A 27332-nucleotide genomic window follows, 5' to 3' on the forward strand; every position below is an offset into this window, starting at 1 on the left:
TTTTTCTTTAAAAAATAAACAAACCAAAAAAAACCCACCAAACACCCCCATCCCCATCATAATTTGTTGTTTGTTTTGGGTCTTTTGGGTTTTTAAAAAAAAAAAAAAAACTTCAGCCAGAAAGGTGACACAAACAGCACTCCTTGAATAAGCTTGTCCAAGAAGAATGCAGCATGAAGTCTCTAATAGTCACCTAGGCAAACAAAAAATTCACCCAAAACATACTATGCAAGAGTTTTCCAAATCATGGCAGCAGCACACCCTGTAACCTGATCCAGCCACTACTGAAGCTGACTGTGAATTTTTCTACATCAGATTGCAGATGAGGCCTTATAACAGAGGCCCAACAGGACTGGGACTAGTTTCACATTAACAAAATTTAAAAACAAACTATGGCTAGTCTACCTTTGGGTTGAAAAGCAGCACTTAGTTATGAGTAATTAGACACCACAACCCTCAGTTAGAGAACTTTTTCAGTCTTGTTTTAGAGCAACGAGAGAGTCATCCACAATCATAAACCAGAAAATCCTCTTGAAGGGAGCAGCCAAAAGGCAGTGAAGAAAACACGCGAGTATTAAAAAAAGAGGCTCTGTGTAACAGGACTGGTAACTCCAACTCCAGGCCATCAAGATGAAGAAGAAAGGTTGTCGGTATTTTTATGTCCTGTTATATTTCTAGCTGGACCATAAAATCCTCTCGCCCCTCAAACCAACAGAAATAAAATGAGTGCTGTTATTTGCTTTATTGCATTGCTCTCTTGTTCTAGCAGGTCTAGCAGTAACAGGTGCTCTTAGGTATTATTATTTATATAGTTAAGACATGCAAAAGATTTTTGAGATATGCCATAACAGTCTTTGCATGAAAAAACTCACACTAAGATGCATACTAAAAAGCTTGCCTTATGATAAAAAATACTTTTAATGAAAGATTTAAAATCCACTTAATAACATTACACAAATTAATAATAAAAAATATTAAACTTTAGAAGTCTGGTGCCACTGACATAACTATCAACCTGTCTGCTTGGACCACACCTAATTTTTAGTCCCAAATTCACTACTAACCCCGACCCTCCATATTCTTTTATTTTAGTACATAGAAACTTCACCTCCTTTAGCCAGCCGCTATAAGAATTACACATTGGCCCAAACTTATTTCTCTTCTGATGCTTCCATTTTCTGTCAGGATTCTTCAGAATTCTGTAGCTGAGATTTTTATAATTATTACCTTGTTTTATCGAATCCAAACCTTTTAAGTTTTAAGCTGCATAGAGCACACCATCATTTTGGTATCTGGTGACTTACCCTCTGCCTTCCCCCCTGGAACTCCTGTAAGTGAGGTTTGGATTCTGCAAGATATGCCTTTGGATCACATATTTAGGTTCTGTTTCTGAGGAATTCATCCCTCTGTTTTCTTCTAAAGTACTTTTAACATTACTCTCCCACACACAACCCCTCAGGAGAGGTACATAATTTCAAGCTTTAGAGAACCCTTTTTTCTATAGGATGGCATCCAGACAGGCAACACTGCCAGAACACTGCAACCTCATTCTGGCCTGCTTAGAAATAAGAAGGTAGCACAACATTTAGATTTCCTCTATTGAATATCAGCAGAATAACAGATAGGGTTGCTGTGTAAAATTACTATGACCCTCTCCGCCTGGTTTTGAACGGGCAATTTCAGATACTCACTACTTTGTCATTATCAACAAGATCTGGCTATACATTTGTGACCTAACAGTAAGAAGCTTCCTCTCCCTCACAGAGCAGCTCTTCAACTCTGTGCTCACACAAAGTGAATTAGGGAACACAGCAACCTGACCACTAGCTTCCTCCCTTCACTCAGAACAAAATCAAAGACATTCTCACCAAAAATTAATGAAATGGGGTTGTTTACACCAAACAGTGCTTCCTTTACACATTTAAAACAACAATGCATTTGGAACAAAAATGCTCCACCACAGATCAGTACACAAAGCCTCTAACACATGCCTTGACCTAAAACTCTTCACAGCTTGGGCTTGCCCAGTCTTATTACTTTGGAAAATAAATCTGTGTAGCAGTCACGTCACACTATACAACAAAGTTTCAAATGACGGGCTTTTTATCTCACTAGTTCAGTGCGCCAAAACTAATTAATATCTTTGTCATTCTCCTGCCACTAGGCGTCACTCTCTTCTATCGTGATCTTTATACCTTCATCCGCTGTCCAACATTTCACCCAGGAACCATCAGACCAATACTATTAGCGGGAGAACATCCACCACAATTTGCCAAGTCCCCGACTAAAAAGCAACCCTATTCCTTAGGTCAAGGAAGGATTTAGTGATGCGGCAGATAAAGTGCAAAGGATCATTAGCGTCACTTTGTATGTTCTTTGAAGTAAAATAAAAATACTGAAAGAACAACTGAACTCCTAAAGGAGGTGATACAGGCTTTCCTCCACAGAGGAGTCACCTCAGATTCTAAGACCCTCTATAATTAAGAGAATTTCCAAAAATAAGAGGAACCATAACAGGAGCACTAGTGGAACTAATTGCATGACCACTCATGTGGTACCTACAAAGAAAATAATTTTACTAATCAACCAGCAACCTTTTCAAGGACAAAACAGAGTCAAACATTCTGGTGTTGCCTCTTGTATTTCATTGATTTCAAGTCCAGAAGGGACCACCATAACGAATGCCTCCATCCTCACACGCATGTTTGTGGTGGATATGAACTTCTCCCATACCCAGGGCAACCTGGAAACTACAGCTCACTTTGACAGTGAACACTGAAACAATTACCTTCCTCAAGTGCACTTAAAAGAAAAAAAAAAAAAAAACCAAAACCAAAACCCAGCCATGACTGCATTCTACCACTGACCAATTCAGCCACTTGGAATGATTTAATGGCACACAGGAACTAGCTACCCATGCATACCCAACTTGGGTCATAATTGATCTTAATAAACAACATAATTTCCAGTATCAGTATCTTCGACGTGAAATAGGATTCAAGCTGAACTTAATAGACAAATTAACTGTAAAGCCACTTTGAAGCATTAGGACAGAGGATGCCATTAGAGAGCATGTCACTACTAAATCATGAAATACTGTCCAACTTGACAAAATTGTTGGCGTAATTCGTAACTAAGAGGCTGAAGATCTTAAGTGTATGCACATATGAAACACAAACAATGCTTTTAAATACTTCTGATGCATACAGAATACTACCAGCAAGGAATCACTGTGTTAATGAGCTTCTTGCAAAAGCTTCTAGTTCACAGGCAAAGAATTACTTTGCATTGTATTCTTCCACTACCCTACTAAGAAACAGCTGTTTCAGTGTTATATCCTCTTCTTTTGATGTGTTTCACCATTTAATTTTCCATTTTCCATTGCTTTATTTTCAAAGTTCCAGTCAGTTGGGTTGAGGAGTTGCTGGGTTTTTTTGTATGTCCAGTATGGGTTAAGTATTAGTGTAACGGCAAATAATCCCGAGAATAAAACAATAAAATGAAGAAGTCCCAGATTTTCCATCACAGAATTCCAATTGAAAATACACACCCACCACATGTGGTAAGTAAGAATCATGCGGCAGTGAAATAGGTGGATCATCACCCACTGGTTTGCCTTCCAGAAAAAGGTGTTAGCACAGCCAGCCTAGGAAAACAAGAACAGAAAGTATGCAGAAGTGAGATTGTTACTTCAAAATAAGGAACTGAGGAATCTGTAAAGCTAATGCAAATATCCAGCTTTCATGTACACACGCTCTCAGGCATTTTTTCCATGTAGAGCTATGATATTCCACATGCATACGGCATCCCAAACTCAGAATGAATCTATACCATCTCACTATCCACATGCACACAGCATCACACAGAAACCTGTATGGAGGACTACAGAAATATCATCACGACAAAAGCAGGTTATCACAGTAACATGGATATCACTCAGATGAATGCAGTTTTGCTGAAAAGCTATCTAGACAAACCACACAGATTACCTATGGACAAGTAAGATGCATGAAAACTGTTACAAACATAATTTGAAAATTATCACGTTCTTACCTTTAGAAGCATCCAGGAAATGCACGTTGAGGGAGTACTCATCTCCAGCAACATTCCCATCAAAGGCAGATAATGTCCAGATTTCACATTAATTACTAGACCAGCCAAGCCACCAAAAGCAAGCAAGTGATGAACTACCAAGAACACATCAAATGTTCTAAAAATAATGTTGGACATGTGAACAGCTACATTTTCAAACAAGAAAAATCCAGCAGCTATTAAGCAGTTAAACCAACTCCACTTTTGCTGTGAATACACTTTATCTGCATGAAAAACAGGATCTATGAGCAAAGCCCATAACCCAGCAACACAACTCTGAAGTCCAAACACGCCACGTGTGACTGCCATATTCCAAAACACCTTCTCCTTTGCGTACAAGGCACGATAAGTGGTACTTCTCCATGAAGACAACCAGTGAGACAGAAGAAATACTCCCAAGTAGATTAAAAAACCAGCAGTTAAAAATGTCAAACGAACTTCCCATAAGAGATAGTCCCAGTCAAAAATTGTCCCAAACACTGGATCATCATTTGTAGGATTCATTTCTTCTTTTTTACAGAGCAAAGCCTTGCAAGGGGCTTGAGACTTCTCACCTGCACTATAGTCTCCTTTATGCCTGCTCAGCCTCTGCTATCATGCAAACCAGAAACCATGAACTCTTCTTTTCCATCTGGAACAACGAGAAAAAAAAATTAAGTGAATTTTTAAGTCATCCATATACACAGCTTCTAAACCATAGAGAACTCACTTCCACTGCAGGTATGACTTTGGTCCTGTTGCCATTAGGCACAGTCATCCTAAAGACAGGTAGACAGATGGACAAAAAAACCTAAGCAATGCGTTTAAGATTAATAATTGGCCTGCAAAATCCATACTAGTACAAAGTAATGCACTGAAACAAAAGCTGAGGAAGGCAAAGTAGGAACACAAGAAAGAGGAAGAGAAAATACAGGAAGCAAACCCTGTTTTCTTACGTATGAAACTTGTATTTGAACAGCAGTGGGCAGTTATTCTCCTACTCCATTATTTTCCTGCTCCCCTGCTTTTCCCTCACTGATTTTCCACCACTTACTACGGCTTTGGGTGCAATTCAGAATCTCAAATACAGATCCGGGACATAAAACTACAAAAACTTAATCCAGTAAGTGAGACCACTTACACAGAAAAGGGCTTTCAGGATCATATCTCAAAACAAGACTTTGCAATCAGTTTCTGAACACTAAACCACTTCCCAACAGAAAACATATTCCAAAAATGCAAGATGAGTACGGAATGCAGACAAGCAACATTAATATGTATTATTAACAACATTAGTGTAATTAACTGAACAGCCCAGCGGTAAGTGCCTCAAGTTAGCTGAAACTTCCTGAACACACCATAGTTCAAAACCAAAGATTTGGGGGGGGAGGAAAAAGCAAGATAATACTGAAATATTTGAATGCCAGCTCATTTTATGAACGATTTAGGTGATACCAGCATGACCACTAGGCCCACTGCAGCCTGTAAATGCTCCGAACCACAATGCATTTGGGAGTTTGGTGTGAAAAGCTAGATGAAAAAGCCACAACGACCACCGAGTACAGACCCCCTGGTGAGATGCTCCAGCCTTGCTTCACCATGCAGCAAATGTCACCACGACAACCCAGATCCTGTAGGGATCTGCTCACCCTGGCCTTTGCTCGCAGATGCCCCCCTCCAAGACGGGGGAGCGGGCTGGGAGCCCCGGTCCGAGGGCCCTACGCTCGCCCCACGGCCCCACACCTGACAAGACCGACTCGAAGGTGGAGCCCCAGCAGCGCCGCCCCCCCCCCCCCCCCCCCCCCCCCCCCCCCCCCCCCCCCATCTCTCGAGGGAAAAACGGGGTAAAACGCACTAATCCGATGGCACGAACAGGCCCGGAACAGCGCGACCCACTGCGGCAAGCCCTGGCTCCAGCAGGGCCGCGGCAGCTCCTCCGCCCCCACACAAACACCGGCAGCAACACCCCCCCGTCCCCGTTCGTCCTCCCCCGCCCCCGCCGAGCCCCTCACGCAGACATGGGGGGCCGGGGCCAGCACCGGCGCGCACACCTCGCGCACACCCGCCGCTCCTCACCCGCAGCGCTGCCCGCGATGGCGGCCCGGCCCTTCCCGGCTCCGGGACTGCCCCGGGCGGCAAGCCACCCTCGCCGGCCTCCCGGGAGCGCCCGATCCTGCCCGACCCGCCGCGGTTCCCACAACAACCGCCCTCAGCTGGGCAGCCCCCATACGCCCCTCTGCGCAGGCGCCACACGCCGTCCCCGCCCCCTACGCCCGGGCCCGGCGGCACGAACCACCGGGCGCCGCGGGGGGAGGGCGCGGCTGTACCACTTGGGCAGGGGGGGAGGCGGAGGCGGGCGCCGCGGGAGCTCGGTCCGGCAAGGGCGGGAGGCAGCGGCAGGGCGTGGGGCAGCGGGCCCGGTCCGTCGCCATCGCGCCACCCCTCCAGAGGGGAGCCTTGTTTACAAGGTGCTTTTCTTCACCTAACAGCAGGCTCATCATCACCACCACTGAAAAGTTAATATTTAACAGAGTCCGGTTCAACAATAATAATAAAAAAAGTAGCAGTGATGCCATAGCCAGTACCTTTACCTGTAATTATGCAATTTCATTAAAGACAGCAAATTATTAAATGGATGTCACGGAGTTCTGCTACATGATTCTCTCCATAGTTGTGAAAATTGATGCTGTCATCCCAGTGACTCAGCCCAGCTGGATCTTGCGAGCATCACAGGGGGAGGTCACACCGGGAGGGTTCCTCAGCTGTGCTTCAGCCCTGCACCCGGGATTTAGTTTGGCTTCGACAGCAGTGACTGACAGTGACTGTGAGTTTTGCCAGGGAAAAGCTCAGTCCCACAACAGACCAGGTGATTCCCCCAAAAGGTGACCAAGAAAATAAAATAAAATCAAGCCACAACTTCTCTTACACGGAGCGTTGGCCTAGAACAGCCGAAATCCTAAGCCGGGTCTACTTGTGGTGAGAGACCAGAGCTGGGAGATCAGTCCTGGAAGTCTGACGCGTGCTTGGTTTCCAGCTGGGGAGAGGGAAGTGCCGCCATTCCCTGTGGAAAACTGGGTCCTGCCACAGTAGCAGGATAACTGGGCAGGAGGGGTTTTGTGCATTTGCTTTTAATTGATAACGTGATAACCCTGTCCCTGACGGGACCCCCTGAGCTCTGTGAAAAGTAAGATCTGTTCATACGCCACCTCAGTAGTTTAGATACGGGCAGCCAGGCTCAGCTGTTGATGTGAAAAGCCTGGGAACAAAATCTAGTGCTTGTGTCTCCTTTTAACGTGCTGGGTGTGAGGCATTACACCTTCCCTCCAAACTCCTCTACAGACAGCCCCAAGGGACACCAGGGTTTGGCTGAAGCTGTGCCCACACACCCAGACACTACCTGTGTGCCACTGAGGCGAGTCACACGCCGCTTCACTGCCAGTAACCTCATCTCTGCCCAGGAGGCCCAGGCTCAGCAGTAAATGCAGGGCAAGAAATTTCAGCCGAAATACTTATTTCATGCAAAGAGCACACTTATGATCAGGTGACAGTGATCCTAATGATATGGGCTAGCAAGTTGGTCTTGTAGACAGAAGGATTCATCTTTGCACAAAAGCGAGAGTAAATAGTTTGCAAAGTTTTGGGATACAGTCAGAGCTGTTTACTAACTCTGAAGGGGAAAAGGGGCTGTAGGGCCTGAGAGATGCTAAGTAGAAGATTTGGAGGAGCTGTCACTTGGGAAATGCTTCCTAGCTGGTGGTGGATATTCATTTAATAACCTCTGTTCCCTAACAGATGCCGGACCTGTCCTGGGCAACATGAAAAGGATAAGAAAGCTGAACAAGCAAAAGCTGGGTGAGCTATTGTGGGAAGAAATTGCTGTCCCAAGTAACATGATGGGGCTGATGCACCAAGGGCATGTGTTTTAGCTTCCCCAAATTTTATTTTTCCCATAGCTGTCTTTAAAGAATTCCTTTAAATTGTAATACCTTGAGGCAGGAAATTTTTTTACTTATATATAAGGAACTGTGATAGTACTGTAAAAAACAAGACCACAGCTAGGCTGTTGTCTTTCTTGGGGATTTTACTTCTCTTTGCTGCCTTTCTTGCCTTCTCAAGCAAAATCTCATTTTTTAATTACTACCGGCTGTAGCCATGATGTAATAGCTTAGTGTTACTTTCTAAATCTACTGATACTACAACCATACTTAGTGACAACTTTTTAATAGGTGCCTCATTATGGTAAGTATGATCACTTCAAGTATTTCAAAATAGTTCTTCCTGCAGTGAGGCTCATCTTCCATATTATGTCATATTCAGTTCTTCCTTTTACAGCCATTGTGGCTGGATGCTACAGCATGCCCTGTCCAAAGCTAAATATCCTGACTATCTGCACTGTCTCAATTTTGGAAGACTTTCTTGGCATCTTCAGAATGCCACAGCTGGGAGAGCAAAGAGCACCTCCAGGCAAGGGGCCCTGCCTGCAGTCTGGATGATCTGCCCCTTGTAGCTAAGAGCCTCTTTGTAATAGTTCGGTAGTGCTTGCCTGCAGTCAAGAACTGAACGTGATTTTTTGCACTTTACAATATCTGCATTTTGTTACCTCAATGGCTACGTCTGTACAGCCCCCCATGTGGGAGCTGCTTCTTACTTAGAAACCGGGTGGCTACATCCTAGCTGCCCATTGAATATGATTTTGGCACACACTATCTCCCAAAACATCCACAGAAATGTTGGCTTCAGAAGGTCATTTTGAACAGACTCCTGCTTCAAATGGGACCAATGCCCAATACCCAGGAACGATCTAGAATAGTACTAGTTGGCACAGGCCAAACTTCTTCCAGGTAGCATACTAATAATTAAATATTGCATGCAGTAATGAATCAGTAGCTCCTCTATTGTATTTACGAATATACAGATAGCTGATGATAGTTAAAAGTGTCTTTAGTTTTATCACTTTTTTTTTCTTCATTCCCCAAATCAGAGTGCCGCGATCCCAAGTCCCGCTCCCTGTAGTTTCAGAGGCAGACTAGTACACTCTCAGTGGTGTCAGAGCACCTTAAAGGCAGAGGCTTAGGAGATGTGTATGGAGGACACAAGGCCAACCAGTGAGACCTTCAGTGAGAGGGGAGCCTACAGTTTGTGCGGAGGCTGCAGGATGACTATTATAGGACATGTATGAGTGCTTGTGTGTGTGTGTGGTGGGAATACAGAATATAGCTAACTTGTGCTTCTGTTGCCATTGGCAGTGAGTTGAGAAAGGTGTTTTTGGGGTGGGTTGAGAAAGGAGTTTCAATTCCGTTATCAAATTAATCCATCCATTGCAGACAACTGTTTATCCTGTAAAGATTTGCCTTGGACATGTAGGGGCAGAAAAGTCCACAATAAGCCACCCTGAATTCTGCCTTTTGCTATGGCAACAGAGGTGAGTTTTCTCTCTGCAGGAGACATGGCGTGATGCCGGAGTGGCCAGAAATTATCTGTGGCAGCAGTGAGGGATGGAGATTGGAAGGAATCCTGCCTGATGAGGCTGTTTTCTGATCATTTTATAGCACTCTCTCATCCTCTGAGTAGCATATGACTGAACTGAAGTTACTGCCTTGGGTTATTTTAATTAATTTTTTAATTCCAGAATACCAAAAACTTGTGGTCAGTGGTACTGTATGTTGAACTAAGTCCTATGAGTATAAATAAAACCTGAGCTGGTTATCTTCCCAATAGAGTGTGAAAAGTCTACTACTACTTTAAAAGTCAAGACCTCGTTAACTTCTCAAAAGGTTTTAGCCCTCTCTTCCCAAAGTTTTAGAAAAGCTTGCACATTTACAGACACAGATCCATGCATATACACACAACTTGTGCTGACCTGTCATGTAATCATATATTTTCAGTGACATGCTTCTTGAACTCTTATTTTAAACTGAAATTTGCTCCTTTACCACCTACTAATCTGCAGTCTGCATTCAAACCTATGGGAGCTTTACTACTAATTGTGGGAGCTTTGCTTCATGTCTGTGGGAGGTTTACTACATGCCCGCCTCAAGGAACTCTGTCGCAATACCAAACCTGTAATCTCGCTTTGTTAATGTTTTACACATACTCTCAAAGTTCTCCTGATTCTTGTCCAACAAGTACTTATGCAGTCTTCCTACATGCTAACTACAGGTATTCCAAGGAGCACTTTGAACATGCTTGTTTAAGGCATTTTTCCTCTCAGCTAATAGGAAGCATACTTGACTTCTTTCAGAAAACTTGTATGACAAGGCTTTCATGTGTGCCAAGGATTCAGAAAGTCTTTACATTGCATAACATATTCATCTACCCAGGCTAGTTTGCTTTCCTCGGTACTTGGAGATCAGCACTAGTTTCTACAAACTCTTCTATTTCACTTATGGTCAGTTTTAAATGAGTTAATCAACTCCTTATGCTCCAGAACAGATAGTGATAATAGTTGCCTTGAAGCACTTGATATTCTCAAAATTTTAAAAAATTCAGATTTGCTGAGCATCCAGACTTTGAGCTACCAGTTATGGGAAAAATCGCAGCAATGAAACTGGCTGTTTCTGCCTGCTTGAATCTTTCCAGATAACTCAAATAATGTAGAAGAACTGGAGATTCTTTGCTCAGTCCCTCTCAAAATTATCCCCCATTTCTCTTTACTTTATGAACATTTAATGAAAATGCTGGAGGTATACAACTGCTGTTGAGTAGTGCCGTATACCCTAGTCTCACTAAAAAAGCTCTGTTGGGTGTAGACACAGTTCAGGATGTTTATCATACCCATGCTGACCCTGTGACGTCTGGCCATTCCCTGTCCACTGCTTAATTGAACCTCACCAAGTACAGCCTTTGGGCAATTATTCCTTCAGTATTTCCTCCCTTCTCATTCTTTTACTTCCATTCAAGGCAAGATATCCTGCCCCTTTTTCTTCTAATCCTAATTTATTTCTGTTTTCATACAAGACACTCTCAAGGTCTCTCCTGCTTGCTCCAACGATTTCTCTCAAGAATTTCTCTAAATCTCAACTTCTTTCTCCTGTTAGCCCTGCAATTAACCTGCAATGCATAAGACGTTGCTGCTTCACCTCTTCTTTGTCTCCTTACGTTCACACCTCACTCCAAAGCCTTCTTAGTCTCTTTCCATTTTGCAAGCTTCTCTTTATCTTCCATGTACCATAAACATATCTCTTGAATCACTGCTTAAATGTATTTAATCATACTTTTTTCCTCCCTCTTCTCTGTAACTCTGTTAGAGCCCTGGCCAGTCAATGCCTCTTTATGCTCCTCCCTGAAGAGCCCTAGTGCCCAGCATCACTGGTGACACTATAACCACTTCTTTTACCCCATAGGAATAATAAATAAGAATAATACCGACTGTATCCAGTCCTGGATGGAAGTTCCTCGGTTGCTTCTGGTTGGCTTCAGGTAACTAGCATGAGGTGATGATACAAGCTTGGGTTTGCAGTTGAGCCTTTTTATTCCTCCCTCACCAATCTACATGTCTTAGCAATGTTCACTGGAACAAGTTATTCTGCCTTAGTAGTTAGGCTCTTGCTTCACAGCTGTAGTCATGAAGGTTAGTCTAACTGGTGTTTCAGGTTTACCCAGAATCTCTAGTCCTGCTTCCTCATTTCTCACACAGGTACCTCCAGTGCCTCTTCAGGAATCAAAGGAAAATCCTGTGTCTGTCTCATGGAATATATGCTTATCATTTTGGAGTTTTATTTAGCTCCAGGTTGTCTCACCTGAATAGAAAGTAGGGACTTTACCAGCAGGCAAAATGATGTTTGTCAAGTTAGAGCAGCCAGTGACTGGCTTATCACTGGGTCTCTAGCAAGGGTTTGATCCCAGATTACCACCTCAGTCCATCGTTCAGTTGTATCTGTAGACAGCTTCAAACAGTTCCTGTGAAAACTATCTGAGATGAAGGACATTCCAGTTACTGTTTGGCAATGGTGGGCAGAAACCAGGAACATTTCTGAGGCCTCAATCAGTAATCTAGTAAGTTTACTTTGGGGGATTTCAGTAAAATAACAGCAAATACATCATATTGACAAGGTTCTCAACAGCTTAAATGACTTCTTGGAATAAGCAGTCCATAAGCAGTAAAGATGATGGAAGGTGACAAGCTATTTTCCTGTTTTCAGCTTCATCCAAGTGGAGACATTCAGGTATTTCACAAGTTGCAGTACTGTGCAATAATGACAACAGTATAAAGCAACAATTAATATTAGAAATGGAGAACAAATGGAAAGAAAAATTATTTTTGTTAAAATATTTTGCTAGGGATAGTTGGGAGAAATGTAAGATATGTTTAAAACAGCAGCTGAGAATGAGCTTCTTTCATGGCAGGTTATTCTAGACTGGCAAAAGATGGAAAGCCTTTTTTATGTAGTCTATTTAAATTTATTTAGAATAAGAAGATTCTAATCATTTACTTCAGATATCCTAAAAATAAATTCTACAAACCCATATTAATGTAAGTAAACAGCAGTTATCCAGTCTCTTTTAATATTTAATATAATTTTTAATTTAACTAAGCCTCTGGTGCTGAAAAACCTTCCTAATACCTCCTTTCTCTCCAAAGCTAGCTTTATATGCAGTGGTCAAGAGTCAAGCATTTGATGTCTGCCACAAATCTGTCAGTGTGTTAAATGAGCCTAGAGTTTTCATCACAGTTTGCTATTTACTGCATGATAGCAACTCTGTGGTGTGCTGAAACAGAAGGCATCATCCAGCACATGACCACTGAATTGATTTATACCAATTCATGGTCAGGCCCTGTGTGGGCTTTTTCTATTTCTTTGTATTCCATCCTTCCTGAATTTTCACTTTCAGTAAAATGTAAACTGGCTTTTACACTATTTTACTAGACTCTTGCATACTACAGTAGTTTTGTCAGATAGTTTAATGTGAAGGGTAAAACTTAAGGCCTTCCATTCACAAGAGTCATATCCACAGAGGGGAAAGAATATATTTCAAGGATGAGAAGAAAAGAAAGAGAAATGTGGCAGAGAATTCTCTGCCAAGTTGTTGTCTCCTATTTCTTGCAAGCTTAATCAAAACCCCACTGAAATAAATTATAACAGGTTATGGATATAACCCATTGTAGTAGCCTTTAGAGTATTTTAAGGAGATTTAAAGGAAAACACACAATCAACAAATGATAAAATTTAAAAGAAATAAAGTTTTATGTAATCTTACCCTTTGCGCATCAGCCCACAGGAGATTTTCATAGTACCTGTTGAACCAGTTGGCCAGTTTCATCCAAAGTAAATATGTTCTTAAAAGTTTCATAAAAATCAGTAGAAAGGAGCTCCCTATTAGTACCCCATGAAAAGAAAGGCTGCACCACAAAACAACAGTTCTCTGTCCTGTTTGGCTACAGGCCCATCAGTTATCACAGATAGCCCAAAACAAACAGCACCTCACCAGATGCAGCCACAGGAGCAGCTCACTCTGCAAGTTGCTAAGGACCATGCAAGACAGCCGAGAGTAATATGTTACGGAAGTATGAGAGAAATTTATGGTGGAGAAATCACAGGAAACAAGTTTCCTTTGCCTTGCTTCTCTCAAAACAATTTGATTTTGTGATTAGTAATGGTTGCTCAGAAGCAGAAATAGGCTTTTCAAGCCTATTTCTCAGAAAAGTTCACACCTAACTCTAAAAAGATTTCAGTGGGATTCCTCACAGTGAAAAACATGAGTAAGTCTTTGTGGACTGAGGCTGTAATCTGTTAAATCTATGTGTAAATATTTCCTCACGTTCAAAGGGTTAGGCTGCAGCATAGCCCCACTGGTGACCAGTGGGCTACAGAAGGAGCCAGTTTCTAGTGGTCTGAAGGCTAAGCTGTGCTACAGTTACATACCCACCCTCCTTTCTTTGAAAACAATGATGCTACAGCACAGCACTTTATCTGTTTACTAGGTGCGCACAGTATGTCGGAGATGGGTGTTGGTTATTGTTTGTTGCATCCTTTTATTTCAGAAGACTTAGGCATTTGAAAATACAAAAATACAGCACAAGGAAAATTAGAATATATTCTGCATAATTTTGCAGTTTTACACTGATAGAGGCTCCTAAGTAAAGCAGGCTTTTGTGTAATGATTAACTTCTTCCTAGACGCTATCTTCTCACTTGCGTAGAACTTGACAGTTTCCCTAAGTGTGAAGTCAGCCTGGTTTTCTTGTTCTTGAAAAAAGGATCCCCATTCTATAAATATTTGTTTTAACTGATTCTTAGTCTTCCTATATCTTGTAAGACATTATTTTGCAATCAATTATGTTAATAAGAGAAAAGCCCCACTGAGAGTTATAGTAGAGGTCTTCACTGTAACCAGAGTACCTTTTTTTCTGCAAAGGTGACAGTCTGGACTGAAGTTTGTACTGAAGTTGCTATTTTTGTGAATTGACAGAAAAGTGATTCCTGCTTACACAAGCTACAGAAATCAGTGGCCCTAATTCTTTACCAGTTATTTGAAAAAGAAAAGCAAAACCCTCACGCATCAGGCATATCTCCTATATAAGGAATCCAAATGAAATAAATGTCTGGAAAAAAGAGAACAAACTGAAGGCAGAGGCAGCCAATTAATTAGTCAACACTTCTGTTATAAGGAGACAGTTTTGACAGTGGCAAGGTGCAGGATCTCTGCTGTTCCAGCATCTCCATTGGATAGGCTATTATCAGAAACTAGATTTTAGCTGCCAAGTAATTCTAATTCTGATTTGGTCTTGAGGCAATTCCAGGTTTCCTAAAGGACAAATAAAAGATCCCTCAGGAAACATTTTTCCAGCTCAGGAACAGAAAGGGGTGAAATGGCTGTGCAGAATGAAGCCTCCCTTAAGGCCTTTCAGCAGGAGTGAGCTCACTTTTCCCTGTAAAATGAAATCTAAATTTACCTACACTACCAGAAATTGAACTGACTACCGAGGAGATAGCAGGTGTGCTCATGAAATCATTTCAGGAGACTTTGCTGAGCATTCAACCCTTCAGCACATATAAAGGGACTCTGCACTGACAAGGCAATAGATTTCCGTTTGCTGAGGTTATAGTTTCATTCTGCTGAAGTCACTGGATTTAAACCTGCATGCCAAGAGAATCAGATTAATCATTACCACTGCTGAAGAGGATAAACTCAGACAAAAAAATACTGTGAGTACTTCAGAATGACAGATTTCTGAGGAAATCTCATCATCAACAACATATTGCAACAGCAATAAGTAATAAAATACCAACTTCACCTGAAGCCCAAACATAAGGATTCAGATACACAATTCTTATTTTACCCCATTTAAGTAGTTATACATTCCCCATTCTCCATGTTGTATTCAATACAGATCTGGCATTGGTAGTTGGAAAGAGCATGAAAGAAGTGAATACATTGACCATAGCAACAAATCACTTAAGTGCAATCTATTAAATTACATTTTTGTGACCTGAGTTATTATGACTTGCAAACTCATCGTCTATCACAGAAGGTGAATTTTTCATGAACGGACCTGAAGAATGGAACGGAGAAAATACCTCCAGCTTCTTCCAAAGTAACAGTCAGGAGTAAGTTCAAGTACTAATTAGACTGGTACTGCTGCATAACAGAAGTCACAATATGATCAAGGCCAGTGTCTTTAGAAGTGAGTGGGAAGTGAATAAGAACAAAGTAGGGAGCTTTTAGAGTGCTCAATGGACAAATTAAAATTCAGGATTAATGGGGAGGTATGCAGATGAGATTGGGATAGGCCGAAGGTGCCAGAAGAAAATCCTACTTCCTATTGTGCTCATTTTAGAGAGATGAGAAATCAAGCAAAACTAAGGCTGGGGCACACGTTCGCTCCAAGATTTGGCTGTGCTAGCAGAAGCTGTTGTCTTCAGCTGAACACCTCTCTTCTCCCCCACCATCCATGTTGCAGCTTACTGCTCCTTCTAATCTGCTCCTGAGCGCTTATATGCCCCTCAAAGTGAGCTGGGTTACTTTGAACAGTAACCCTTTTCTGACCTGTCACATTTAGCTCCATGTAGGTAAGGAACAATTCCGCAAGCAGCTCAGCTAACAGCTGGGAGGGAACTATAGCGTCTGGCAGGAGAGCCATAACGGCCTTCCAGCTGACATAGCCTGGAGCTGGAGAAGGAGCTGTGTCCATTGTCTGGCTCTCCACAATTAGTGGTGACTTCCATGACTGCCATTTGGCACAATTTCATACGCAAAAGATTCATAAAGCATCAGCCCTTAATGGTAGAAAAAGCAGTGTAAGCACTTTACAAAAGAGAAGTCCTTGAGCAAATCTGTACGCCGTAGACCTTAAGTTAGGCGAATGTGTGATGTGGCTAGAACTGGCAGAAGAAAAAAACCCAACATTGCACCAAATGCAAAATAGGGTATCATTTGGCTAAAACTAGCAGCAAATTGAAACAGCTTTCTCCCTGAAAATGCAATTCTTACTACCTGTATGTGTCAGATGCAAGGCCAGTAGCTGCTAGCAAGTAACTAATGAAAGAGAAATAGCAAACTGTAATAAAAGTGTTGGATGAAATCTTGCTGCTGAGTGTAGTACGTATAAACGTTACGGTATGGTAGCTCACCACTTGACCATGTCAATGCTTTTGTCCAATTCCAAGAGCTTTAGTGTATTGTTTGGTGTATAAGAACGGGATATACCTTCAGTGTTAAGAACGTCCCTTCCTCAGACTAAAGCCGAGTTGTCTTGGATGGTTCTTGACACACAGCAAGTCAGCTCTTGTAACAAAAAATGCTTTTATGCTGTTTGTTCAGTCATCACCAACACAGGTGAAAGACAAGTCACTATGCTGATCTGTGTGAAATGCTGAGATGTAACTTCAAGTTACAGCGCGCTACATAACACTGCCTAACGCTCCCAAGCCCCCAGAAAGCAGATTATTGTTGTCATTTGACACACAGTCACAGAGAGGTTAAGTGAATCACCCCCAGCCAAAAAAAGGCAGAGTGATGATTAGGCTTTGGAAATGCCTGACGGTGAGCTTAACAAGAGGCACACTTAGATGTATATTATCTTGACAAATGAGCACATTGTTCCCAGGCTGTGCTGCAATGCGTTGTAACAGGTGCAACAGTAATAAAACTGTCATGGGACATCTCTCAGTAGGATATAGTTACAGCCCCAAATAATGTCACCTTCTTTGTAATCCTTTTGGACAACACTGCCAGTGAAAATGTCCCTATCTGATCCCAGTGTGACCTCCGTAAGGGCTTGTTGCCAAAGGTGACAAAACGATTTAGAGGACAGGATGTGTTCCAGTGGTCAGTTTTAGGGTTGTTGCTGGCTGTGGTAGGAAGGAGGTATCCTCTGCAAAGGATATCTTGATATTATGATTAGGATAAACAAATCAAAACATAAGCTTTGCAACACATAAACAACATATGAGGTTGTTATTTGCAGTGGATAAATTAAAGAACTCAGTGATTAATATAGGCTTTACAATTATTTACTCCAGCTGTTTGAGTAACACAGGTCACTGGACATCCATTAATTCATTTGCTTCAAGCCCAATAGATGTTGCTGAATTAAGGCATGTCTATCAAATAAAAAATCCAATGTTGATTTAATTCTTTTTAGTGAAGGGCAATCTTTGATAGATTATTTCGACAGTTAATATGCACACAGATAACTAATGAGAGCATTATTTATGGTCTGAATTAGTTTAGCTTCATCTGCCAGCCACTGAATCTCATTATACCTTCAACAGCTAGATTTGGCATTTATAAATTGTGATCAAGGGGCCTTTAATCTTTGATCATTTAAATAGATCAAGCTTTTAGGATGATTAAGCAATCTATAACAAGTTTGGTAGTTTTCATCTATAATTTTTTTGAATCTTTATCCCTTTGGACACAGTATTCTAGTAGTGGTTTTACCAGGAACCGATAGGAAAATACTATGAAAATGTTATTTCTATTTTCTAGCCCCCTGTTTGCACACAAAGATTACCAGAATGATCTCCAAATTTCTTTCTACGTTTCTGTTTCCTGAACACTATCATGGAGGTATAGAATCATAGAATCATAGAATGGTTTGGGTTGGAAAGGACATTAAAGATCACCTAGTTCCAACCCCCCTGCCATGGGCAGGGACACCTTCTACTAGATCAGGTTGCTCAGAGCCCCATCCAACCTGACCTTGAACGCTTCCAGGGATGGGGCATCCACAGCCTCTCTGGGCAACCTGTTCCAGTGCCTCACCACCCTCACAGTGAAGAATTTCTTCCTTACATCTAATCTAAATCTATCCTCTTCCAGTTTAAAGCCATTATCCCTTGTCCTGTCACTACATGCCCTTGTAAAAAGTCCCTCTCCAGCTTTCTTGTAGGCCTTCGTGCCTGGAGTCAAAGTCTTACTTCTGACTAGGGTAGCTGTGCAGACATTCCCCATGTGATCAAGCTGTTGATCTCCCACTAACTCACTGTATGCCTGCTTGTGTGTCCAGTTGGCATTCCCATTGGACACGTAAGTAGGTGTTAAGCCTCTTCACCTGAGCGCAGTTTTTAACTGAGATGCTGTAGCTGAGAAGTGACAGATTTTAAAATAATCCTTCAGCTGTAATCGGCTTTGTGAGTTCTGCTAGTCTATTCCTGAAAGACAGGACAATGAACTTAAAACATTATTGAAGGACCTTTGGTCTGACACAATATGGAGGGTCCTACTTATCTACATGCAAATAAGCAGTAGAAGGTATGCATTTTTAGAAAAAAGTGTCTTTATATATGCACAGATTTTTAAATAAAGTCATTAAATTACACTTGTAAGTACTGTCAACACTTTTGGACAAGAAAACATGGCATAGCTATTCTATTAAAAACGAGACGTTTAAAAAAACTTGCTCTTGTAACATTATTAACTGAAAACTCTGTTTTCAGGAAAGCAGCTCATAGGCAGACATTAGACTAATGAGGCTGAAGGAACCACAGAAACAAGTGTGATGTGATGTGCCAGATCCATATCAAAACAGCTGGACTGTGATGATATATGAACAGCTGGGGAGGGCAGAAAAAATGTGAGGCAGACTGCTGGTCCAAGTTCGGTATGAGTCTTGCCCAGAAGACTCCAGGCAGTAGGAATGTGGGGACATTTAGACAGCAATCAGAACTAAATTTACAGTAAGACAATTTAAATAACTAGGTGGGTCATGAGGGTCTTCAGCTGACCAACTAGAGTCTCATTGACAGTTAGCCATCTACAGTGCAGCAGCCACTCAACAGAAAACATTAATCCTGGAATAAACCAGTTTTAGCTGTCCCTGAAGAGTCATTACTCAACAGAAAGGACAGCTAATCTGCTACTGCAAACATATCTTAATGTGCACCGTCGCACTGTCAGTAGCTGCTTGCCCAGGAAGAAGGCGTTGGGAGTGTGCTTGTGTGTGCATGGGGAGGGCATTGACAATGATCAGTGTCATCAGGCTTGTCTAATAAATACCCCTGTCACATCTACTCCCTTCTTCCATTTTGCAATACCCTCAGGCCCAATTCTCAAATCCCTCTCACCTCACTTCAGTGTCCACCTCCGCTCTCTCCTGCTACTGCAAAGTAACACATCCTCAACATCTTTTCTCTTCCCTACCACCACAATCCTCCAGCCTGTACCTCTTCTCTTCCCTGTGCCCCATCCCCAAACCTCTGCTGCCAAACTACCAACCTTTTCTCTTACAAGGCCCTTTATCCGAAGCCATGTGAGTGCTCCTGAGAGTCCTTCTCCCAGCATCTTCCATGCCATAGTCTTTTAGTCCTTCCCCCTGGTATTCCTTTCCTATGTTTTGGCCTGCTCACACTTGACAGGTCAGGTTGCGGAAGACTACTTTAAAAGATGGAGAGAGAGTGGCTTAAAGATTGACTTCTCAGAGCAGGCTATGACAGCTCAGTTAGTAGCATGTTTGCTTTCCTGCTGACAGGATAACAGCTTGAGCTGGTCTGAAGGGAATCTTTTGCAGCTAAATCTTAAATCTTCTAAAATTAATGCTTAAAAGAGCTCCTTCTTCACATGAAGAACAAAATTTAAGCTAGACAACAAGTGAGGCCTTACTTTTATTTCTTATTTAGCATTTCTCAATAGCTGAGTGATGTTCCTCCAGGGGTGACAACCCTGAAGGAACAAATGGCTTGATGCCTTATCTACTTTTAGTCCAGACCTCTTGACAGATGCGCAATAGGATGGCAAAAGAGATCAGAAGCTAATTCAGCAGAAAGGTACTAAATTCGTGAAGAAATATGGAGTTAAGCCCATACAAGTCCACAGCCATAAAAGCATTTATGTGCCCAGTTTTATGAGCTGCTGTGCAATGGTATCATTAAGCACCATCTGAGGACTGTGAAGGCTGTGCCACAGATGATTTACATCACGCTTTTCACAACTGCCTGAAGTAGAGGACAGAAAACATGTAAAATCCAAGGACATTTTGGATTGAGGAGTATTTAAAATACGAATATTTCCGTGTATGAAGAGCAGTGTCAATATTTGAGGAGAGTATAGCTGAGAGGACGGAGGTAGTGAGCAGAGCTCAGATAATGTGGTAGAGTCATCAGACTGTCAGGCAAATGTTTAATGTGTTGTGTTGAACAACTTCTCTGTTCAGTACATTACAAGCCTCTGGAGAGGAAAAAGGGAAAAAAAAAGAGAGGAGACTAAACTGATTCTGGGAAAAAAACCCTAAAATGTATTTTGGGCATAATAAATCAAATATCAGTTTTAAATATGTGAACAACATATATTGTGGACTGCCTCATTGCAGGGATTTGTGGTATTTAATGTTTCTGTTTCTAGTGGGGAAGAACACTCTAGAAAAGCATCAGAAAAACAAAAGGAAGAGTAGAAATTTCATTTTTGAGTTTGGGACGAGTTTCTACATATGAAACTTGTTTGTCCATATTAAACCTGACAGTTGATAGAAAGCAAGTTCAAAATTACTTTAAAACAGAGATTTCACGCCCTTGTCAGTGTTGCACTTTGATGCCTTATTACTCAATCTTGCTTTCATATCATAGTTAAAAATTGAGATTATGTTCATTGATATGTCTTAAAGGAGCCTTGATTTTCAGTTTCTTTGTTGTGATTTAGTAAATGTGCAAACTAAGATATTACGAAATATTTATTTCTGAAGGTTGAAGGTCTGCTTAGACTCCGTGAAAGTGTTATTTGCCAGCTACTTGTTTTTCTACCCTAGGTTTCCCTAATACCTCTCAGCTGTTTTGTTTGCTGTATGCGTTAGTTCATTTTAATAAGTATATTCTAAATTAAGCATTGACAATGAATTAGATGGTTGCTTTGATACAAAGGCATGGTTTGTCCCAGATAAATGAAAAATGGTATCAGTTCTTTTCAACATTGCAGCATTTTTGTCTCGTGTATGTATGCAGTTATCAATTGATATTATAGAGTTTTCATAAGCTAAGCCATGGGTGTACACTTAGCATGTGGAAAAACAAGTAGACATGTGCTTGTGATTTCTCTCATTTGAATGCATGCTTCAGGCAACTTACCTATAAAACAGATCAAAGTGCAACTTAAATATATACTTTATTTAGGAAAGATTGGTTGGAGGAAAAAAAGTCACAAATGTTCACAGGGTGGCTCTGCCTTTAGACAACTGGTGAGCAGAGGAGAAAAGGAGAAAAGAAATCCTAGGGGTCTTCAGAAAGGGCGTTCATGGTGTTTAACTCAGTCTGATGAATCTTATCTCCCCAGTTTCCCTCTAGTCAATGGAGAGAAAGTGTCTTCTCTAGGGAATGTTTCTTAGCAGCTGACCTCTGTGTGATCTGGGACCCAAAAGACATCAGGGCCTTGGTCACCATCTTCTAGGACCATACCTCTCCTGATGGCTTGAATGTTGGAAACATGGACTCAGCAGTAAGAAGATACTGTTGCAGTTAGTGTAGGTCAGCTTCACACAAGGCAGCAAGCAATGCTGGTTGAAGGTCAAGGCTACATGCATCCCTGAGAAGGACAAGCACACTTTTGGAAGTGATTTGCTTCCCTGCCAATTGCACAGTGAGCTGCACAAGATCTGAGGCAAGGCAGTACCAGTGAGGCTTTGAAGACAGGGCCAGGGATCCACATGTGCCTGCCAAAGCCTGAGAGCCAGTCAGCTGAAGACCCGGGGTTGTTTCTTTCTGGGTTATCAGACCCATACATCCCTATGTCCCTCAGAAGCAGCCCAAGAAGGATTGCTAACACAGAATAAATGTGATATTGGCAGGAAGGTACAACACGGGTCACAAAATAGCGGACACATGAGTTTGCATTGGAAACATGCTGGCTAGTACTTTGGTGAGCTCTGTCAGCCAGGCCATTACACGAGAAGTCCAATAGCAGTTGCAGAGAGGAGAACCCTCTACATACACCCCCATCTCCCTACAGTGCTGCCTACTCAGAGAAGAGAAATCATAGCAGATGTGATCTTCTGCTTTTCCCTCGTGTTTTCACAAGCTCTAAGAGCCACACCAGACAAGGATTCACTACGTCTGCCATCGGGCCCTGTCAACCCATCTTCATGAATGATCATCCTTAGGTCTGAGGGTGCATTTCTGACCCACAAGTGCAGAATATTCTGCTTTTTTTTTCTTTGCTCCGCTCCCCACAAATGATCTGTTATCACATTAGGGGGAGAGATGACACTTCACATGGGTGTTGTAGGGTACAGAGCAACCTCTGTGACAAGACAGAAACAGTTGGGGGCGATTCATGACACCACAGGAGCAGAGCATCATGGCAAGGTTGAGGGGGAGAGAGAGAGAGAGAGATCCTTCTCACCATCTTCTCTCAGGACTTTGGGATTTCAGCCCTTTTCTGGAACAGTCGATTGATCATCTGCTGTACTGAGACTATTTGAGAGACAGAATGAAGACAAATGTCTCTTGCATCCAGCACTCCAGATAGCTGCGGACCCATGGTGGCAGCCCATGGTGACTGAGCATTTCCAGTAGCCCACCATGCTTGTTCAGACTGACTGGGAGCATACCAGGACAAATCAGCTGCAGAGCTAATGCAGTTGGCACTTCATCAACTGCCTTGAATTCTCCGTGTACTTGCCAAAGACAGCTTGAAGCAGCAGCTGGTTCTTAATCTACTCAGATCAGACAATTAGAGACAGAACAAGGAAGTAGCATAGCATTATACCTCTGATATAGGAGGCACAAATTAGCTCATTCTCTCTCAATTTCTCTGTCCACACTCCTTTCTGCCTTCAGACTAATCTGCAGACTGCTGCAGAGCTGTACAGGTCCCTCCAGCTGCCCCAGGCTCATGGGATCCAGAGCCAATATGCCATCCTGCATGGTGGTCTCCTGCAGGCATGGTCTGGTACACAGTCTGCCTGGGATAGGACCCGCCAAAGGATGACTACAGCCTGAGCTCTGCACACACAGCTGCTGTGTTGAAGAAGAGCATGACTCAGTAGACTGGGTGGAGGCAACAGTGCAGTGACAAGATCAATAGCTCCTTAGGTAGCTCATTTGTACGCTCTTAAATAACTACTTTGTTCAGTTAATTAAATATTTTTGTTTGATTGAAATGGTGTGCTTTTTTTGTTTCCTTAGGGATTTCTGAGGCCCTTGCTATCTCATTTGTGGTCCTCCCTGGCCTGGAGCAGTGTAGAGGGTAGGTGTCTGTCTTGTGAATAGAGGGCAGAGGGTCCAGGATCTAGTGCATAGCTAGTACCAAAGGAGTATCTCTGTGGAGAAGGGAGCAATGGAAACAGATATCCACCATGGCTCCACCCTGCAGGGCTTCGGCCTTGTGGCCGTCAGTGCCCCAGGAGACCTTAACCCACCAAGCAGGGGCTCAGCTACATGGGAGATGCAGACAGGGCCACAGCGCACGCGGATGCCTTCATAGTGCCTAACATTTGTGCCCCACAGTGGAACAGTGTCCAACATCGGCAATGCGTGCCTAGACAGCCAGTCAGCAGCGTCTTCTGATCAGCCGGCTTTGTAATGTCAGGAGGCTTTATCTTCCCATACCGCCCATTCATACGCCCCGAGGCACTGTACGGAGGCAGACTCAAAGCTGAAGCTTTGGAATTCAGGCTCCACTGGGAAGGAAGCAGCTCCAGTTAACATTTGTTTTTCCACATTTCTGTTTACTTTCTTTAATTAAAATAGGAGATTACTCACAAAAACTACTTTAGCGGCCCCAAATAAAGCAAATTAGATTCTTTCAGAAATTAAGGTCTGCAGAAAGCCAGCAGTCTAACTCATCTTACATTCACAGACCAAACTCATCCATGGACGTATCTCACAACTCTTCCAAAGGCTCCTCTAATGAAGCAAAGTGGGGTGTAGCACCCAGCTCCTGGAGGCACCGTTCCTGGGGGATGACAGGGGCTGTGCTCCCCAGGGAAGGTATGACCAGGCTGGGTCACTGGGTGCAATTTTGGTTACACAGCTCTTCCTCCACCCTGTGGCTGCATTTGGCTTTACAGACTCTTCCCAAGCAGCCAGGGACCTGCTGCAGGGTATTCACATGCCTTTGCCAGAAGCTGTAGGGCCAAAGTCCTTTTAACATTGCCTATCTGGGGCAGGAGGTGGGGGGCACAGGGACAGGTCAAGGAATGCATTTGGGGTCTCTTCCTCAACTTTAATGTCTCAGTCCACATCTGGTTCGAGGCAGGTGTCAGGGATGCAGTTTTGCCTCGTGGCTGGTTGTGAGGCACAACATCCAGTAAATGGCACAGGGTCTGTGGGGCCCTGGATGGCCATGGGGACAAGCAGCCTTATGTCATTCAAAAGTGTAATGCAGCGTTACCTGGGAGAAGCTGATTAAATTCCTGTACAAGAACTCTACAATTTCTTGCTGTAGTTCCTGAGTAGTCAGTTTTACAACTTGATATAGTCTAAAAGCAGCCTGTAAGAAATATAACAAATGAATTTTGATAGTTGCCTTAATATTCTTATCCACTAATGGATTAAATGCACGATTTATAATTATTACAAATAAGGTCAAGCACAGGGCAGCAGTGAGCTCTATAATAAAAGCTTCATAGTAAGAACTTTCAAGAGCTTCATAGTAGAAGTGTTGTGGCTACCCTATAATAGTACATATTTAAGACTGAAACTCTCCTGAGTTTCAGTGCTCAGAAATTCATTGCTCAGAAAGGTTTTGGGTGCTGTTTCCAACAAGTATTTTGACTACAAGAGACATTTCTTGCTGTGTCTCGCTTGCTAAAGATTAAGACAGCATTTTCAAAGTGGCATTATAATACACCACAGCGATAGACGTTAAAGGGTAAATAACTGTAATGAGATGTTGTCTTCTGGATGGGAACTGGGCCGTTGTATTCTGTTTACAAAGATCTGACCCTTTTTGTACAACTCTTCATGGGATTTGTCACTTTTTGGCAAATTCTCCTTGCCCTAAGTTCTCACTGAAGAAACAGCGTACGGCCGTGACTTCACAGCTGCAGGTCCTCAGCTGCGAGGACCTGCGAAGAGCCTTGTGGTGCACCCGGCGGATTCCGCCAGCCCTGGCACCCGAGAGCCGCGGCAGCTCGGACCCCAGGTCACTTTTTGAAGGTCTCACCTGCGCTCCCAGTTTTCACTGTTTTCCTTTTTATCATTTTTTACTTTGAAGCTATGCAAACGAATATAAAAATAACCATCTTCTGCGGGAAAAAAAAAAAACCCAAACCTCCCACTTTTCCCTGCCGCTTCCCGGCGGCGCGTGCGCCCGGGGCGGAGCGGCCGCCGCCGCGCCTCCCTCCTTTGCTGCCACCTGGCGCGAGAGGCGAGGAGGTGCGGAGACAGGCTCCGCCCCGGGGCGGGGCGGGCGGGGCGGGAGGGGCAGGCTCCGCCCCGGGGGTGGAGGGGTTCGCTCTGCGCGGGGAGGGAAGGGGACGGGGTGCTGGGGCTGGGCAGAATTGGTCTCGCGTGTATCCCTGTCCCAGCACCTTTTCCAATCTGCCAACAAGTTACAACGGTCTTATCAGAGGGCCTTAAACTACCTGGTTTAAAGCTCAGCAATCCTAAAGCCTCCACAAGTTTTCTGCACCGACTGCTTGTCCGTATGCAGAGGGGTTGTTGGTGTATGGAGATGACACTCTCCCTCTGCATGTTTGAACGCTGATCCTGGCTTGTTACAATGAAAGAGAATGGGACGCTCTCCCCCGGAGTAGGAAAACTACTTGTTACCTGTTTCAAAATGCCGACAACCCCAAATGGTGAAGTAGGGACATACTTCTTAGTGGTACACAGACTCCTAACATGGTTCACAATCGCCTTTCACGGCACTGCTGGCTAACCTTTTGGTGCCTAAGTCAAAGCTCCAGACCGTGATATTTTCAGCTGCTGCACCTCCCATCTGTCTCTTTGCTTGCGTAACCCATCTCCTCCCCACCACTTCCCCTGTGCAGTCCCTGAGCCCACCTGGGGACAGGCTGCTGCTGCCAAGTGTCCTGCTCTCTGCCAGCACCCTAAAACAGCGGTGCAGCTGTGGCTGCCTTCTCTTCCCTCAGGTCAGCAAGAACCTGGTGCTGGGAAGGATGCATGAATGTTATTTTCTGGAAAATAGACCGCAAACGCTGCTAGGCTAAGATCAGGACTTACTCAGAAAGCACGGTGCCAGACATGGACATTTAGAAAGAGCCTATTAAAAAGGGACACAGCTCCTCACCTGCAGAATGACTCCCCAGAGTAAATGGTAGCAGTGGCATTGTTTCCTTGCATCACTTCAACACTTTTCAAGAACATTGCTATTAACAAATCCTTCTTCCATTTAAACTTGACTCAATGCTAGAAATCATTCAGGAATGCAAGATGCAGTGGGAGCTTGCCCTGCAAATAGATATGGTAATACCGCTTAAGAAGATGTAGCAGGCAGAAGGCTGGTGTGGGACATGCATGACACAAATCTGCAGAATTTAAATTCCCCTATGGTTTCAATTAAAAAAATAAGCTTTTTAAGCAAACAGCTACTTAAACATCTTTAGTATTTATTTGTTGGTAGAACTGAAATGAGATCTGAAGCTCCTAAGGAGTCCCTAAAATCTTGTCATTTGTCCCACACGCCTGAGGCTACAGCATGCACAATGAGTGTCTGTCCATTTTTGTGGACTTTGCGGCGATAAATATAATGGCCCCAGCTCTCATTTGTATTAATGCCATATTATTGTCAAGGGGTCATAAAGTGAATTCTGTTTCTTATCAAGGTTTAGGAGTGTAGAAAATAGCAAAGCAATCATAGACAGGCACATGGTAATTGTCTCCCTGTTTTTTGAAGAAAAACGTAAAATGGAGAAGAAAAAGGTGGATT

The 27332-nt window shown here is 43.0% G+C and overlaps 1 protein-coding gene across 1 annotated transcript; it reads right to left on the reverse strand.

The window, feature by feature from the left end:
• Positions 1-98: 98 nt before the first annotated feature.
• On the reverse strand, positions 99-4659 carry CLN8 (CLN8 transmembrane ER and ERGIC protein). The gene is made up of 2 exons (XM_050894833.1): positions 4054-4659; positions 99-3646 (listed from the first exon to the last, which is right to left on the reverse strand). Exons 1-2 carry the CDS (start codon positions 4594-4596, stop codon positions 3332-3334), a joined length of 858 nt encoding a protein of 285 aa, XP_050750790.1. The 5' UTR covers positions 4597-4659; the 3' UTR covers positions 99-3331.
• Between the last annotated feature and the right edge of the window lie 22673 nt (positions 4660-27332).

This window comes from Gymnogyps californianus, chromosome 3 (assembly GCF_018139145.2).
Source record: "Gymnogyps californianus isolate 813 chromosome 3, ASM1813914v2, whole genome shotgun sequence".
Taxonomy (NCBI): Eukaryota; Metazoa; Chordata; class Aves; order Accipitriformes; family Cathartidae; genus Gymnogyps; species Gymnogyps californianus.

Excerpts from the sequence above, each read along its gene's own strand:
- CLN8 (XM_050894833.1), bottom strand. The coding sequence starts at position 4,596 with ATGAATCCTACAAATGATGATCCAGTGTTTGGGACAATTTTTGACTGG. Across the intron at positions 3,647-4,053 it reads TTTCCTGGATGCTTCTAAAG|GCTGGCTGTGCTAACACCTT; the intron begins GTAAGAACGTGA and ends TTGTTTTCCTAG.